The 14,250-nt window shown below is 44.5% G+C and overlaps 1 protein-coding gene across 1 annotated transcript in view; it reads left to right on the top strand.

The window, feature by feature from the left end:
- Positions 1-14,250, top strand: part of MMRN1 (multimerin 1) — a 298,882-nt gene that overhangs the window by 176,437 nt on the left and 108,195 nt on the right. The window contains exon 3 of the mRNA XM_069230268.1: positions 7,312-7,418. Coding sequence (XP_069086369.1) covers positions 7,312-7,418 — 107 coding nt within the window. The remainder of the gene's footprint in view (positions 1-7,311; positions 7,419-14,250) is intronic.

Genomic DNA, 14,250 nt, shown 5'->3' with positions numbered 1-14,250 from the left:
GTCATTTTTTAGAAGGGAACGCCTACCTTGCATATAATTAACGCAAGGTAGGTGTCCACGCTAAAAAACTACGCAAACTCCAAGATCTTTGGCGCTAGACGGGTCTAACGCCAAAGTATAAATATGGAGTTAGCTTTGCGTCGGATTTGCGTAAAAAAAAACGACGCAAATCCGGCGCAAACAGAGTATAAATATGCCCCATAGGTCTTTTGCAAGTTTGCGCCGATTTTGCGTCAAAAAGCGACGCAAATGCGGCGCTAAAAAAGTATAAATATGGGCCTTAGTACATAAATAGCTAGTATTTATATTACTTGAATGATCCAATATTTAGGCCCATATTTATACTTTTTGACGCTAAACTGCGCTAACGCAGTTTAGCGTCAAAAAGTTTAGCGCCGGCTAACGCCATTCTGAAGCGCCATGCGGGCGCCTTATTTATTGAATGGTGTTAGCCGGCGCTAGCAGACCGGCGCTGCCTGGTGTGTGCGAAAAAAAATCACGTACACCAGGCAGCGCCGGCGTAGGGGAAAATGGCGTTAGGGCGTCTTAAAATGGGGCAAGTCAGGTTGAGGCAAAAAAATCGCCTCAACCCGATTTGCGCCATTTTTTACGACGCCCAGACGCCATTTACATGACTCCTGTCTTAGTAAAGACAGGAGTCATGCCCCCTTGCCCAATGGCCATGCCCAGGGGACTTATGTCCCCTGGGCATGGTCATTGGGCATTGTGGCATGTAAGGGGGCACAATTCAGGCCCCCCTATGCCACAAAAAAATATTTAAAAAATAATAATAATACTTACCTGAACTTACCTTTACTTCCCTGAGATGGGTCCCTCCATCCTTGGGTGTCCTCCTGGGGTGGGCAAGGGTGGCAGAGGGGGTCCCTGGGGGCAGGGGAGGGCACCTATGGGCTCATTTTGAGCCCACAGGTCCCTTAACGCCTGCCCTGACCCAGGCGTTAAAAAGAGGCGCAAATGCGGGGGTTTTTGCCCCGCCCACTCCCGGGCGTGATTTTTGCCCGGGAGTATAAATACGACGCATTTGCGTCGCAGTCATTTTTTTAGACGGGAACGCCTACCTTGCATCTCATTAACGCAAGGAAGGCGTTCACGCAAAAAAATGACGCTCATTCCTCATACTTTGGCGCTAGACGCGTCTAACGCCAAAGTATAAATATGGCGTTAGTTTTGCGCCGATTTTGCGTCGAAAAAAACGACGCAAATTCGGCGCAAACGGAGTATAAATATGCCCCTTAATGTTAAAAGTTGGAAATCTGACAAAGATTCATCCCAGGCCGACCAAAGGCGAACATCCCGGTTGTGTGCATACGTATTTATTCTGGATACACACTGAATTCTTTTGTGTCGTTTCCAAGTTGTTCTAACCTAAGGTTTATTTTAATTCACGACCCTCTTGAGACCAGTCAGACCCCCTAAGTCAAGCTCAAGTTGATAGCATTCCTTCTTCTTTCTTTTATATTATTGTCTTTGTATTTTTGCCATAGTTCGTTGTGATGTTAATAATGCTCTTGATTAACATTCTGGCTGTACCCTGCGTTGACCCCTTGATAATAAGAATAATTGCTGGCATAATTCGTTTGGAACAGGATTGAATGATGCTGTACAAATCAATTAAAAGGCTCACTGTACTGTTATTCTAGCTGGAACTCAATAGTAAGAAGAACAAAAAAAATACTGCCTTCTGCTGCACTTCACAAGTGGCTTCTCGACAACAGTTAGCTATCAAATAGTGCTCATATTGCGCCATCTTGTGGCCGATTGAACTTGTGCGTGAAAATGCAACAGTGTAAAACTGCCAAAAATAGATAATACAGTGTGGATTCATATGTTTTTTTAACATGGCGTACACAAAATCAATTAGCAGCGCCCAAAAAATATTAATAAAAAAGCACAATGGGTTACAAAATTCGAAGGGTGTGGAAAACGCGATATTTTAATTAATCACATGAATAATATAGATAAAGTATCCCTGCAGGGCATTATACCGATAATGCTAGTTACCAAGGAGTTCCTTTATAAAGTCTTGAAACTCCGAAGTGACTTGTAATATTGTTTGTATTGTATGGCAGAGAGTTTTTCATTCCTTAATACAGGGTCTTACAATCATCCTTCCCATGAACTACTTAAATCCTCGAATCTTTTCTATTTCATCTTGATTACAGACAAGACTAAAAGCAGAATGTATCCTGTGAAATTAAACACTCTAAAAGGAGTTAGTGTGTTTTACAAAACTATATTAAATCAGTTTGTTGTAACAGTAACTCAGGTTAAAAACATGATATTGTTTAGATTGTGTAGAAAGATGTGGAGAGTCTATCTTTCCTGTAATCACCTATGGAATGGAAACATATTAACCTGTTGCTATAAATATTTCTTTTTTGCCGATAGCCTTTTCTTAAAAAATAAAATAAAAAAAAAGAAGTCAGAAGAACAGCTGTAATCACCTTTCTGTGGTCTTTCTGTGACCTGTCTTTCATCTTTTTGTTGGCTCTGGCTGTGTGACAAAGTAGTCTCTTTCGAGCATGGTTACCCCCACTTTTGGCCTGTTTGTGAGTGTGTGTCAGTGTGTTTTTACTGTGTCACTGGGATCCTGCTAACCAGGACTCCAGTGCTCATAGATAAAAACCTATATGTCAGTGTGTTTTGCCTGTCTCACTGGAATCCTGCTAGCCAGGACCCAGTGCTCCTAGTTTGTGGCCTAATATGTATGCCTGTGTAGTGCCTAACTGTGTCACTGAGGCTCTGCTAACAAGAACCTCAGTGCTTATGCTCTCTCTGCTTTTACATTTATCACTGTAGGCCAGTGACTTCATTTACCAATTTCAATTGGCATACTGGACCCCCCTTATAGGTCCCTAATATATGGTACCTAGGTACCCAGGGCATTGGGGTTCCAGGAGACCCATATGGGCTGCAGCATTTCTTTTGCCACCCAAGGGAGCTCAGACAAACCCTTACACAGGACTGCCATTGCAGCCTGCGTGAAATAGTGCACACACTATTTCACAGCCATTGTCACTGCACTTAAGTAACTTATAAGCTGCCTATATGTCTAACCTTCACCTGCTGAAGGTTAGGTGCAAAGTTACTGAGTGTGAGGGCACCCTTGCACTAGCAAAGGTCCCCCCACATAGTTCAGCGCAATTTCCCTGGACTTTGTGAGTGCAGTGACATAATTACACGCGTGCACTAGTACCTATATGTAGCTTCACAATGGTAACTCCGAATATGGCCATATAACCTGTCTATGATCATGGAATTGTCCCTCCATTCCAAATCTGGTATTGGGGAGCCAATTCCATGCATCCTGGGGGCTCCACCATGGACCCCCCAGTACTGCCAAACCAGCTCTCTGAGGCTTGCACTGCAGCTACAGCTGCTGCCTCCTCACAGACAGGGTTCTGCCCCCCTGGGGTCTGGGCAGTCCAGTCCCAGAAAGGCAGAACAAAGCATTTCCTCTGAGAGCAGGGTGTTGCACCCTCTCCCTTTGGAAATAGGTGTTACAGGCTGGGGAGGGGTAGCCTCCCCCAGCCTCTGGAAATGCTTTGAATGGCACAGATGGTGCTCTCCTTGCTTATACCAGTCTACACTGGTTAAGGGATCCCTTCTCCCCTGCTCTTGCGGGAAATTGGACCAAGGAAAGGAGAGTGACCACTCCTCTGTCCATCACCACCCCAGGGGTGGTGCACAGAGCTCCTCCAGTGTGTCCCAGACTTCAGCCATCTTGCTTTACAAGGTGTGGGGGTACTCTGGAGGGCTCTAACTGGCCAGTGCCAGCAGGTGATAGGTCCATACCTGATAAGGTAGCCAATCCCCCTCTCAGGGCTATTTAGTGTCTCTCCTGTGGGTTCTCTTCAGATTCTGCTTGCAAGTTTCCTTCAGGAATCCTCTGCAACAACTTCAGCATCCTCTGACCTCAGATCAACCGCAGCCTACTCCAAGAAACACTGTAACTGCAACAGAGTGTCTACAAGAGACACCTTTGTTCAGCAACCTCAGCTCCAAGTCAGCAACTGCAACAGTTTCCACGGTGTGCATGCTCTGGGGACTCCCTGTCTTCATCCTGCACCAGAAGGACTGAAGAAATCTCCAATGGAGTGACGGAGTCACTCCCCTGCTCCAAGCAGGCACCTTCCAAGGCGACGACTGGTACCCTGGGACTCCTCTCATGGCGACGAGCGTGCTAAGGACACAGAGGGTGGACATCTTCAACATAGACTGTCCTGAGGTCCTGCTGACACAATTTGGAGGAGGTAATACCTTGCAATCCCTGAGAACAATGGTACCCCTGTATTTTGTGTCTTCTTCGCCTCCTGAGGGATCTGTGCACTCTTTGCAAAATTCCTTCATGCACAGCCTGACACAGGTCCCCAGCACTCCACCCTGTGACACTCAACTCGCTGGGTTATTCTCCGGGGGCGCGGGACCTTCTTTTGTTGTGCTGTATCAACCGCATTTTGCACCTCCTTTGAACCCATTCTGCGGCTTCTGGGGGTGCTGGCTGGCATCCTGAGGGTTCTGTTAAGTGCTGAGAGCCTCCTCTTCCTCCCCACACAGAGTTGAGGCCCCCAGGTCCCTCCTGGGTCCATCCAGCGCCATTTTGATGAAAATGCACTTTTGCTGTAGCCAAGGCTTGTTGGCATCTTCCAACATTAAATCTCGTCTGCAAAAATCTTCACGCCGTGGGACATCTTTTGTATCATGCAGGAACCTGCTGGCATCTTCCTAGGGTGCATTTCTGCAGTCTTCAACTAACCGGGGACTCATCTTTTGCACCCTCTTCTGGGTTGGCAGGGGCTCCTGTCCTTCCTGGAACTTCTTTCGACTTCTGGACTTGGTCTCCTTCCTTTGCAGGTCTTCAGGTCCAATAATCCAGCAGTTGTTTTTTGCAGACTTGGTTGGCTGCTGCAAAATCCCAAACACGAGGTGTAGTGTGTCCTAAGGAAACTTGCAGTACTTTACCCCTGCTTTTCTGAGCTCTGGGGTGGGGTAATTTACTTACCTTTACTGTAATCTTACTCTCCTAGCGATTCTGCACACACTACACTTGTCTAGGGGGGAATTCATGATTCACATTCCACTTTTTTAGTATATGGTTTGTGTTGCCCCAGACCTATTTTTTCCCATTGCATTCTATAGGATTTCCTACTGTTTGCATTGTTCTATGACTATTTATTTGTCTAATTTTGGTGTTGAGTGTATATATTGTTTATAATACTTACCTCCAGAAGGAGTATTGTCTCTAAGATATTTCTGGTACTGTGTCACCCAAATAAATACTTTTATTTTTGGTAACACTGAGTATTGCCTTTACTTGTGTATAAGTATTGTGTAACTATAAGTCCTCCACTCAGTTTGTTTCACAAACCAAGAAATTTGATTTAATCACATCCATTAATCAAGGTAGGGTTTACCTGGTTGTGTGGGTTGTGTGTGGAGTTATAGCTACTGTTGATGTAGGATGTAGGTGGTATGGATGAAGAGTGTGGATGGACGTTTGGATGTAAGGTGAAGCAATAGGGTTGAAGATGATGCTATAGTGTGTAAATGATGGTTAGCTGGTTGTGGCAGCGTAGATATAGGTGATGCAGAATACTTGCAGAATGTGCATGTCTTGAATTTGGCCTTTTCTGCAGGGTCGACCCCAAACCTTTTGCCTTCAACCTTCTGTTTTCTGAATCCGCTTTTGTTGGCTTTTAGGACTTGGCACACTTTACCAATTGCAACCAGTGCTCTCTCCCTTAAACATGGTGAAATTAGTTTACTCCCAATTGGCACATTTATTTTACTTTACTTGTAGGTCCCTAATATAGTGTTACTACAGATAACCAGGGCCTGTAGAGTAAATGCTACTAGTGGGCCTGCAGCATTAATTGTGCCACCCACTAAAAGGAGCCTTTGAAAACATGTGCGAGGCCTGCCACTGGAACCTGCAGTGCAGTATTAAACTGTCATTTCGACCTGGCAAAATAAACCTCTTGCCAGGCCTAAACCTCCCTTTTTTAATGTTTATAAGCTACTCCTAAGGTAGGACCTAAAGACTCCTAGGGTATGATGTACTGTGTACAAAAATAAGACATGTGTGTTTCAGTTTTAAATGTCTTGGAAGTGAACAACTCCTCAAGTTGTTTTTCACTGTTAAAAGGTCCATTTCAGCCATTGACTAACACTGGGTTACCTTATAACATTTAATAAGTGCTAACTTTGGATTGGGAGCAGGCACAAATATACTATTAACAAATCAAATTGATTGGAATTTCAAATACACTTTAGCGGCAATATCGGACTTTATGCCACTATTCCGAAAATGCCATTTCTTGTCTCACCCATTTGAGTCCTCTGCCAATCATGTGACTGTGAGTCGATCTGCTTTTGGGGTTTGTGTACTGCTTCCAGACAGTAACACAAAGAGGTCTTAGGTGTGGACAGGATGGGCCATTTCCCTCTTCCAAGGAAAACACAAAGGAACTTTACACTAGGCCTGTCCTGCCTTTTTTCACCCACAGAGAGTTTAAAGCCTTGACAGGGGAAGGGGAAGCACTTTTCTAGAACTGGTTGTGGGGGTAGGACAGGGAGTTCTTGTTTCTGCCCCTTAACAGGGGAATGCCCCTTTTGCATACATTATGCCTGGTGCAGGCATAATGTAACGTAAAGGGTTACAAAGTGGCGCAAAGCATGCATTGCGCCACTTTGTAAATATGGAGCAAGGATTTTGCCCTTGTTGGGCCACATTAATGTCAAATAAATGACGCGAATGTGGCACAATGTGGCACTAGGGGCTTATAAATATGCCTCTAAATCCTTCACATTCCTTTAGATTTGCAGCTGTCTCTAAATATTTTAATTGATGGCTTTGGCTTATGTAGATGAATGTTATGTCTAGGCTGCCAAAGTGTTCCTCATGCCCCTCATTACTTTGGGGTAGGGTTGCTTTCCATTTGTGGAGCATGGACATTCCCATCCATTCACCCACAGATTTTGGTTCATTCACAGATTTACAATTGGGACTGAACCTGTTAACGCATCAAAATGTTACGCCTCCTTGCACCTGGCGTAACTAGCAGAAATATCTTTCTGCAGCAAACACAGAAAGTGGAAAAATCCACTAAGTACTGTTTTTGTGCAGCAACGGTATGAAAATACTTTGTTAGCTAGTCTACTGATATGCTAGCTTGGAAGGTGGCTTATCTCATGCTTCTTCAGGAAGCGTCCCTTGAGTTAATTTTATACAGTTTGTTGACGGTACCTATACGTGATTCTGTTTTGAATGTGCCCATTATTATTCTTCAGATATCAAATGGTGACTCGCCCTGCGTACAGAATGAAGCATAAAATAGTAACATCCTTGGAGTGGAAGTGCTGCCCAGGGTACAGAGGAGAAAGATGCCAAATTAAAGGTCTGTATTTCCACTGATATAGTGGTATGAAGTCAAACAATTCATATTTCAATCAGCTTATAATGTGTGTTCATTTTAACCTATCATTATATTGAAAACATTTGAATAATTCAGTGAAAAAACAATAGTAGGAATTCAGGATAAATTGAAAGAAAATGTTACAACCATGCCTTCGTGGATGTGGCTCTGCCAGGCACTGTCAGCATCACGCACGTGACAGGAAGGGAAAAAGACAGGTGGACGAATCTTCACTTTATTAGGAGGCAGTCCAGGAAAGCAGGGTGTATGTGGTGCATGTGTAGCCTGTGTGGACTATTCAGTGCTGGACACAGGGACGTAACAGAGGTCCCGTAGCCTCCGTGGTGCAAGGGGGGACCTTGAGCTCCAGGGGGGCCCTCAGCACAGTACACTGTGGCCCCCACACCCCCACGGTGCGGGGGATCCCTGAGCTCCAGGGGACCCCCTCAGCACAGTACACTGTGCATGGGCAGCAGGCCCCTGACTGGGACAGGGGAACCCCTACAAGTACTTTGCGGGGGGGGGCTCTTTATGTTTTGTTACGCCACTGGGTGGACATCATTGGTGTGTTGTTGAAGCGCTGATTATTGTTTTCTGTGGGTAATGGCAAAGCAGTACACAGCATGAATGCAGCCTCACTGCTTTTAAAAACTGTATTAGTAAGGGGCACTATTATGTTTAAATTAAGGTATCCACAGTAACAATTTAACAACTTTACTGTGAGTCACGGATGGGGCTCTAGTGAGTCTGACCTTTCTAATTGCTGTTGATCGGCCCTTCTAAGAAAGAATTGTATATGAAATGCTCCTCATTGTGCCTTCTGTGCTACGTAAATTAAAGAATGTCTTCACCTCCTAGCTCGCACAGCCACTCTCCTCCCTGTGATTTTTTGCTATGATTCTCGGGATTGTCCAGAAGCAAACAAGGAAGCAAAGTTGGCTACATGCACTACTCAAAAGCCTCATGGCTCAGTTTTTGTCTCCTTATCAGAGTCCTTTGTGCAGGCTCACTTAGAACTTACTGCTGGTTCACTCAGCCAGAGTTTGCGGGAGGGGGGCAAGAATTGAATGCAAATGACAGGAGATCAGCACAAAATGCAGTTGCTTTGTGTTGAACACTACAGTTGAGCTTCATACAGAATAAATTGATAACTTACCCATGAGTTTGGCTGGCATTTGATATTTTCGAAACTCTAATGAAGATAAGCGATATTTAAACTAGAGTAAAAGTGGACTCTTGCAGTGTTAAAGATGTTGTGCATCTGAAATACAGGTAAAGGGGACAGGGAGGCTAATATGTTTAGCTAATATGTATGCTCAAGGGCCACACCCTGATAAAGACATATTCAAATCAGATGCAACCACAAGCAGATACGGAACAACTAGCACACAGCTTTTGCAAACCATATTGATGCCAGCACTAACAGCAACAAGGAAATCATCAGAATTATCAAAGATTTCAGCATGCATCCTACCAACTCAAGCAACACCACCCCATCATAAGACCGTTGTAACAAGCTCTCAAGCTCTAGGATTTATTCTGTAACAAAATCACCTTCATATATAGTGACTACAACCCTCAGCTCAGACCCTGTTACCGTTGGAACTCAACTTCCTATCATGGCTGTTGAACAAACTCTGGCCCTGTGGCCTGCTGTCACTACCATTAAAATCACTGCTACCATGAAGACCATCCACTCAGGTGCTCCATTTGACCCTCGCCCCCAATGCCTTCACCAAACGACTCCTACCGATCATTGAAGCACTAACACCCATCCTCAATCCTTCCATCAACGTAGGCACATTCCCTGGCACCTGCAACATGCCACCATGATGCCCCTGCTCAAGACTCCATCTGGTGACCCAGACACGCTTTCCAATTACAGACGCATCTCCCTCCTAACATACCCCACAAAGGTCTTGGAGAAACTAATCAACCAATGCCTCACCCACCACCACAGGAACCATCAGCTGCTCAACACCACACAGTCTTGAGTCAATCCTAATCACAGTACAGAAACAACATTCATCACCACCATAGATGACATCCACATGATCCTTGACAGAGGAGACACAGCAGCCCTCACTCTCCTAGACCTCTCTGCAGCATTTGACACAATCCCACACCCCATCCTCATAAGGCGCCTGCAGGGGAATGGCATCCAAGGACCTGCTCTCCACTGGATCTTCTCTTTTTTAACAAATAGAACACAAGCTTCCAGTCTGGCACCTTACCTATCGGTAGCCAAAAAACTCATCTGTGAGTGCCTCAAGGTTCATCACTTAACTCCCACCCTTTTGAACACATACATGATCCCTCAGACCAACATCATCCATTCACATGACATTAACATCCTCTCTTGTGCAGAAGACATGCAACTTATAATTTGCCTCTCTGACAAGACTCCCAACACTAGAAAAAAGTTCACCACCTACATGAGCGAAGCCTCTAACTGGATGAATGCTGACTGTCTCAAGCTGAACACAGACAAGACAGAACTAGTGATCTTCGGCAAAAACACCTCATCATGGCACTCCAACTGGTGACCGGCCAAACTCGGGCACAGAACTACACCAAGAAACCACACCAGGAACCTTGAAATAATCATTGACAGCAATCAGGACATGACTGCACAAAATAATGCTGTCCCTGCATCCTGTTTCCACACACTGAAGATGCTGAGAACAATCTCAAAATGGCTTCCAAGCAACACTAGAAAAACTATCACTCACAGCCCAGTCACTAGCAAGTTGGACCACAGGAACATCCTCTATGCCGTGAACATCAGTACCCTCACTGGAAGACTTCAAACCATCCAGAACTCAGCAGCCAGACTCAATCTCATCCTCCCACAAGGAATTCACACCGCACCTCAGGGTCCTACACTGGCTCCTGATAAACAAATGCACTCAATTTAACCTCCTCACACCCACATTCAAGGTTCTAAACAATTCAGGCCCGGCCTTCCTGAACAGTCACATATTCTTCCACCAGCCATCCAGACTCCTCATCTCTGCAGGACTCCAGCTCACACACATCCCATGCATAAACAGAACCAGGTCAAGAGGACATGCATTCTCTTATATTGCTTCTAAAGTGTGGCACAACCTCCCACTACACATCAGAGCCTCTGCCTCGTTTCTTGAATTCTACTAGAAGCTGAAGACTTGGCCTTTCAGTTAATCACCCTACAATAGGCAGGGCTAGGCATACACACTTCCTCAGCACCAAGATACCCTTGCAGTTCGTAGTGCAGTTTGCAAAAAGAAATAACATAATACAAAACATACTGAATTAGTTGCACTCAATAGATCACATTGATAAAACTCTCTGATGGGGCCTCTTTACTCCCTTATAAGGTCTATCAGGCCATGAATGAAGAAACACTCATCCCAGAAGGAGCCTCACGCAGCAGGATGGCAATTGTTTTCATTATACCCTCATTTACAGTCAACACTGACCACTCCATTAGACCACCTTAGAGATATGCAAAGACTTTATGTTAATCTAAGGGTCTAACCCTTCACACTGGAGTCCACATTATACTTCTGCTTTTCTCAACCAGACATTTTTTAATAATACAACACATTCAGTACCATATGCCATATCTTTGATGACAGACTGGTTATTCTCTAGTCTGAAGTCCCACTTCTGCTCCTTCTGTTATGGGACGTCAATGCAACATCTTTGCCTTTTGATTCTGGAGATTATTTCATTCACAAAAGAATGACAAATTAAGGTGCTCACAAATGTTGCCAGCCACCTGTAAACAGTGTACAATAGAACAGAAGCCTACAATACCACTTCAAATTATGTTATTAAAGCCTTTAAGGTTAGAGTTACAACATTGTATTTGCGACCAACATTCAATGTAAAAAATGAAAATATTACTAAATACAAAATGCCCGATCGGGTGAGGAGTGTAGTGTATGCAGTTACACAATCAGAAAACATGATTTGTCTCATAATATAATTGTATGAGGGATTTAAATGTACTGCTTTTGAGAATGAATACTGGCTTGGATATAAAATTCAAAGCTTGAGTGATTGACAGGAGTTTAAAGAGAACTAAGGGCATTTATAAATACCTTTCACAACTCATATAACCACCTATTGAGGTAGACCTCCCAACTTCACTGTAGAAAATTACTCCTTTTTGCCCTGGTCACCCCCAAACTTATTAGACAGATACTGGTGGTTACTGACTCTTGTCTGTGCCCTGGGTACTGCTTACCTGTCCCAGGGCAAGAGCTCTGTGTAAAGTAGATATGCAAATTAGGCTGATTATAATTGGCAATATTAACCTACCTATACGTCCCTAGTATATGGTAGGGCATGTAGGTTTAGGGACCCCAGCATACTTCTGAGGTGTCCAGTGTCATTTTAAAGCTAGCCTGCCTTGCTGGCTGCTTTTAAATTAAATGTACGTACAAATTCAACTTTGGAATTAAAAGTACTTCCAAATTCTTAAACTACCTTATTTTTACATATAAGTGACCCCCTAAGGTGTGCCCTATGTGCCTCTAGGGTTGGGTGTCATGTAACTATAAGCAGGGACCTTACAAAAATAGTTTTATAAGCCCTGGTAAGGTAAAACAGCCACATTTCTGTTTCCCTCATTGTAATGAATGGCCTCCATAGGCTAGAATGGGGAGACTTTATTTTAATTTATAAAGTCCCCTTAATTGTCAGATGCCTCAAGTTTGGTATCAAATTAATTGTTATAAGAAATCCCACAATTTTCAATTGTTGGATTTAGTATAACTTGTCAGGTAAAGAGTTTTAAACTTTACCTAAAAAGTTGCCAACTTCAGCCCTGTAGTACTTTGCTCTGATTGCCTAGCCTCTGGCAGCCTGTGCTGGCTGCCTTGATGAGGTGTGAAGTAGCCTGGGCTGAACACAAAGAGATGTGCCTGGGGGAGGAAACTTCTCTCAGCAGACGGAGAAGCAGGAAGGGGGGGAGGGCTGCCAAACTGGTCTTCTAAGGCAGGGAAGGACATTTGGAGCAACCCAGCGTCTCCCTCACATCCCGCAAACCCAGACAGTTTGGTGCCCCCTTGATTAGATCAGGAGAGGGCAGGAGAGGGGTGTGTTTAGGATTTTTAGCCACACCAGTGGGTGGGTTCACCAGATGAGACCTCCAAAAATAATTTTCGGCCATGATGGATTTTTGAGGAATGTTGTTCCCTGGGATTGATTTTTGCCACACTTCCCAGGAAGTGCTCATTACAGGGGGAAGGACCCTGCACCTGATTGAAGAGCCAGGAACCCCTGGTTTTTCACCTAGGAGCAAGGATAAACTAGCAGACCTTCACCCACACCTCAGATCCCAACAAGGAAGAACTACAGGAGAAGAAGGACTCCCCTGCTGGACACTGCACTCTGGAGGACTGCACCAGCTACACACTTCACCATAAGAAGGACTTTGCCTGGCTTCAACTGGTTCATGGAGGGACTCCCTGTTTGCTACAGGTGAAAAATTGCTAACCAGAGTCCCCTGCACCAACTACTGCAGAAACTGACCAGCTGACCACTGTCCGGTAAGTCCGAACCCTCAAGGAGCATCTCAGAGCTTCTAGAACCTTGGGGTGAGCTGTGGACCAAAAGAGAACCTAAAAAGAACATCTGGGAGAAGATCCAGAAGTTTGGAGAACTTTAGAGAACTTTTTGAAAAAAGCTCCATAAAGGTACCACCCTCCGAAGCAACTCTAGCCAGCTTGCCTCAACCTCGACCCGGCCTGACTTGCAAGTTTGTCCCAGTGAAGAAAATCTCAGAAAAAGTGACTAGGTCAGAACGTAGAAAGTTGACCGGGACCTCCCAGACAGTGTATCCGAAGAGGACTCCAAGGACTTTGGATCAAGATTCAGGTTTGACCCGGTCGAAGGGTTTTTATCTCGAAAAAACAAAATATCTCCACTGAGGGCTCCCGCGATGCGTATCCGAGGAAGAGTTCCAGGAAGTCGGATTGGATTGGCGACTTGGTCCCGCTGAAGAAAATCTTCAAGAAAAATATTAAGTCCGAAGGTAAACTTTTGATCGAGGCCTCACGCGGCCTGTAGCCGAGCAGGGCTCCATCGCGATCGGCCTTAAACTTTGATTTCGCCCCGGTCGAGGTGCTACCAGATGCCCAGATTGGCGCTATTCATTTCTAAGTGCTAAAAAGCATTATTTCTTTGAAAATTCATATCTCCGGTTCCCTTTATCCGTTATCCGATTTTATTAGTTTTGGTGTCATTGGAAAGCTAAAAATATTTCCCATTTCTTATAAATTGGTTTTGGATTTTTAAACGGTTTCCTGTGTTTTATTTAATTACTCTTTTGTGTTACTTGAATGCTTTGCGCTTGTTCTCCTAAGTTTAAGCCTTGTCGCTCGTTGCCAAGCTATCAAGTGTTGAGCTAGGTTTAATTTATTGAGACCTAACTGGACCTCAGTGGAGGTTAGTGGCCTATTACTAAGTGTAGGTACTTACCTCCCTTACCAATAACCCATTTTCCAACATTCACCAAAAACCTCACAGTGTGAATAGGGGTGGGGCCTTGGAGGGGGCGTGGCCTCATGAAGAGAAGCACCTAAGAGGTACTTCTGCCCCCTCTCGGCCCCATACCCCCTCCTTAAAAATCAAACAAAAAATAAACAAAATCTTGGTGAGGCTGCTGCCGAATGGCTGCAGCCATTAATGGATATCAGCAGTAAAAAGCCTTGTGTCCTTGGGTAATGTAACTGGTGCTCATGTAAAGAGCTCAAATAACCTCAGGTTGTGTTCATGTGATATAAAACAGCAAAAAAAAGGCTCTGAAAACAAGTGAAAACCA

The sequence above is a fragment of the Pleurodeles waltl genome, chromosome 1_1 (assembly GCF_031143425.1).
Source record: "Pleurodeles waltl isolate 20211129_DDA chromosome 1_1, aPleWal1.hap1.20221129, whole genome shotgun sequence".
NCBI classification, from domain to species: Eukaryota; Metazoa; Chordata; class Amphibia; order Caudata; family Salamandridae; genus Pleurodeles; species Pleurodeles waltl.
The sequence above is the reverse complement of the archived record's forward strand: the minus strand, read 5'-3'. Positions and strand labels throughout refer to the sequence as shown.